At 34.3% G+C, this 4,442-nt stretch overlaps 1 protein-coding gene across 1 annotated transcript in view; it reads left to right on the top strand.

The window, feature by feature from the left end:
* Nucleotides 1-2,428: 2,428 nt before the first annotated feature.
* Nucleotides 2,429-4,442, top strand: part of LOC106465649 (origin recognition complex subunit 1-like) — a 92,151-nt gene continuing 90,137 nt past the window's right edge. The window contains exon 1 of the mRNA XM_013925884.2: nucleotides 2,429-2,776. Within this exon, the coding sequence (XP_013781338.2) occupies nucleotides 2,673-2,776 (104 nt within the window). The 5' untranslated portion in view covers nucleotides 2,429-2,672. The remainder of the gene's footprint in view (nucleotides 2,777-4,442) is intronic.

Raw genomic sequence — 4,442 nt, forward strand, 5'->3', positions numbered from 1 at the left:
AAGTAACAACTGGAGGCGTAACACTATCATTACTTATTAACTGATAATCAAACTAATTCACAATTGAAATAGCATATGCTCTAGCCAAATTCGATTCATATTTTATGCAGCATAGTATGCTAATATTACATATCTTATTCCTACAACTATGATAACGCTACTCTGATTCCACTATCACTAGCATCACTGTCTTACAAGAATTCACAATCCTGTTGTGACTATACCAATACTGGGGCTTCTACTAAAGCACGCTTCAGAGACAGCCAATAATGGTGAGAATATTTTGTCAAAAATGATTGGTAATACGATGCAAGCTCAAGGAAATTATGAAATTTTCGTTTGGTCACAGGTTGAGGCCAATCTTGCACTTTTGTTATTTTAGCATGATCAATGAAGATTCCTTGTCTACCCATGATATGACCGAGAAATATCACTTCTGTACACATGAACATAAATTTTCAGAGTTTCACTTTTAAGCCTGTTTTTTAATCCACTGAAATACAATTTTTGAGGTTCTCATTCATAAAATCGAACACGAAACCAAAGCCAAGACACTGTTATCATAGTGTTGCGTCAGCGAGGTCACGTGACTAGTGTCACGCCACCTGCTTTCTAGAACTATCCCGTTCCTTCGGGGGTGCTCTAGCATTTACTAGATATATATTTGTCTGGTATATATATATATGAGACGCTCACGACGTGACGGATCAATGTGTGTTTAGACAGTGAGTAATTGATCTGCAGTCAGAGAGTATTATTGAAGTTGAGCACGTTCGTTGTTATAGCGTTTGTTTTAGCGCGATTGTTGAAATTAAGTGTATCATAAAGTTATATTCGGAAAGAATAAACCAGTTTTTTAAGTAAGGACTTGTGTCAAATGTTTGGTGTTAACCACGGGCTATCATTATTGTAAAGTTTGTTATATTTCCTGAAGAGTGTAATGCTCTTTACTTGAACTGTTGTGTTATTAAGTTTAAAGACACTTTGTGTTGGGAGAAATAGCATTTTTCATAACTAAAGGACTTTGATCTAGAGGGATAGTCAATTGCTAAATGATAGTAGTTATCAGGTCTAGGAGAGAGAATATTCTGGACACGGGACTTTTTATTGCCGCCACAGACTCAGGAAAGAGAACTGTCAGAATCTGGTGCACCTAGAATGGCTGATCGAGTTCTCCCTCTGAGAAACACTGACTGAGAATCGATGTAGTGATGTAGCGGCTAGCGAGTCTGAAACCAGGTGAAACAATCTGTATGGGACTCTCAGACTTTCACCAGTCAGAGTAATCCAACCCCAGCTGTGGTGAAAGCCATCCGTGAACATCAGATAGAAATTGCAAGTGCAATTAGAGGTGACACCTACCAACCAGAGTTATATTACATTCACATCAATTGAGATGGTAGACACTGAGCTGTAAGATGAATGGGTCATGGGGAAGTGGTGAGTCTCCCCAAAACAGGGGGTAAACTTTCAATCTCAACATGATTCACAGAGGAGCTAGGAGGGCACACAGAGAATGCTTGATCATCTCCACTAGTGACTGTTCGGAAGAAAAGGGGTATTCCCAAGTGATGTACAGATTTTAGACAGGTGAGAATAATAACTCAGATTAACAGCCTTTTATTACCTTGAACAGATGTATATATCTGGATGCATTTGAAGGGTCTCATTGGTGCAATATACTATCCTGACATCAGGAAACTGGCTAATCTAATTGGACGATTTTAGAAGGAGAGACGACTTGTACACGTTTTCTGTCATGCCATTCAGTCTATGTAATACATCTGTCACTTTTGAGAGGCTAATGGAGCTTACACTCATGAGGCTACAACAGGAGAAGTGCCTAACCTATTGTTACGTCTCCGTTTGTTAATTGATTTCCCGTAAATTCGTTCCGACGAAACTTTAGCTAAATTAGTTTATTCAATATTTTGAGCGAATTTCCTGTTGTCTATTGAACCTATCCAATATAATTCTGGAGTTAATTTAGTTTCATCGGGACACACCACAGAGTGAATAGGTGAGGGGGCCAGTATATGTATTTCAGTGCTGCAGATTTTAGAACAACTGTCATTAAACATTTATTTATTTGGAAAATAAAATAAGGAAAAGCTGTCACATAACTTATATAATGTAAGAAAATCATTTGATATTTTAATAGTTACTTTTATTGCTTTCTTCTATGCATATAAATTATGAAACGATAATTTTACAATTCTAAACAGACAAGTTATAAGTAATACTTGCACAATTTTCATTAGTAGGAGGAGATGAAATATCCCGCCAAACATGAAAACGTGATTCCTTAGGTTTAGGAAACTATTTTCTGAAATAGGCGTGCTTGTTAAAAAATAAACTTTTTGTTATATTTTAGGAAGTTACTTTCATAATATTTTGATTTTCCTTTTAAACAAAACTTAATCGTATTATCCGTATTTTCACTTTACAATTACTTGAGAAATGTGGAAATATTTAAAAATAGTATTAGTATTACTATTACTTGGACTTTCGAGTAGGGTTTTGAAAATTCAGGATACAGTAGTTTGTAGCAAGACTAAACAGGATTGCTCATTCTGATTTATACCGCGGGCTCTGTTATTCTTTATGTGCTACTTCAGTTTTTAATTTAGAATTTTGGCTGGGAATTTTTAACCGAGAATTGTTATTACAAAATGCAGTTTACTTCATTAATAGAACAAACAAAAAAAGAAAAGTTTTCTTGGATTGGTGAAGGTAAACAAGTAAATAGAAGAAAAAGGAATGAACTACATTATAGGTAATGTTTAAATTTCATACTATGATTACCCTATGTCGTGAGGTCTGTATTTTAAAAATGAGTGCCTGCCAAACACTTAAGATTATGCTATACAGAGATGTTTAAGCTAATACAGACCTAACTAAGACTATATCACATATTTACAGATAATGAAGTATAGTATACTTTTTAATAAAATTGGCAAACATTAATGTTAAAATTAATAACAAAAAATTACTTTTAGTTCTTAATCTTTAACAAGTGAGCTAGAACTTAGTGTAGCTATAACTTATAGTAACAACACAAGGAAAGGCAAGATGGCAAAGTTATTTAAACTTTTAATTTTTATGGCCCCATTTAATTTGATCTATGTATACATATTTTGTCTGCCTATCAAACAAAATTTAAACATCCTAACTTTGTGTAACATGTAGATAATAAGACATTATTTTGCTGCCAGTATTTACTAAGACACGTTGGTCTGAAGGTCGGACAGCCACAGATATTTGGTTTTTGCAATATAAGTTAAGATTAAATGAATAAACATCTTGATGGGGATTTGGGGACTGGCTGCCCTTAACAGCTTGTTCTCATTTTAAATACAAATATCAGAGTGTTTGAATCAACATTGTAGTGTACTTTTTACTTGCTGGAAGCTTTCAACATGTTTAATGAGTTGGGGATATAACACTTGTCGCAACATTATGGAATAAGAATCTTGAATGTCCATTATCTCTGAAAAGCTAGTTTCCCAAATCCAACCCTTGTGTGTAAATATGTGGGCTCTGCAGTTAACACTTTACATGTATACAAGAAAATAACGTTAAGGAAAACATGATAAACGTTATCCATCCATTTATGAGAAATTGCAACCTTTTAGGTCATATTCTGGGATGTTTTTGTCACAAAAGTTCACAAATTTATCCAATCAATTTAACATTTTAACTGTTAGAAAATATAACTTTGAACTGCCTGTTTTCTGATCCTTTCATGGAAAGACTAGTTTCAAGTTGCTATATATATATATAAATAGACAGATCAAACATGCAACCAGTAATACAAGCTTATGATGTCTAGCTGAATTTCTTGGAAAGCTTATTTTAGCTCAGTTAGCTTTTGTAAATCAGATAATTGTTTAGTTTTTCGTTTAATGTACATGGACCTGTTATGGAGATAGTCATGTTTTTTTAATTTCACTTAGAGAAAAGCAACAACAAACATTTGGTGATTTTCTGCAATTTTGAATTCATCCCATGATAGTGATGAACAAATAAGGGATCTGTTTCTGTTGTGGCTAATGGAGGCTTGTTGTTAAGGATGTAACATGCATTGTTAACATGTTGTGGGTCCTTTCATGCACATTGGACCTCTTCCTCCCATCTATTTGGCTGATGTTCCTCTCCCCAATTTGAACTTGACCAGGATCTTGGTAATTTTGACCATGTTTCCCCCAACAGGGTTTGCTATAGGCACAGCTTTATCTATGATGGAAGATTCCTCACCAGTCTAATCTCTTCCTTAACTCTTTTAGCATGAGCTTGGTCCCTGAAACCAACCTCATAACCATTTTGTGCTTGTTATAGCTTTCATGTTATAACTTTTAAATTAGTAAGAAAATGTTAATGAATTTTGGCAGATTATCAGTAAACATTATGATGCTTTCATATACAAAATATCAAATTTTTTA

Source organism: Limulus polyphemus, unplaced genomic scaffold (genome assembly GCF_000517525.1).
Source record: "Limulus polyphemus unplaced genomic scaffold, Limulus_polyphemus-2.1.2 Scaffold2012, whole genome shotgun sequence".
Classification (NCBI taxonomy): Eukaryota; Metazoa; Arthropoda; class Merostomata; order Xiphosura; family Limulidae; genus Limulus; species Limulus polyphemus.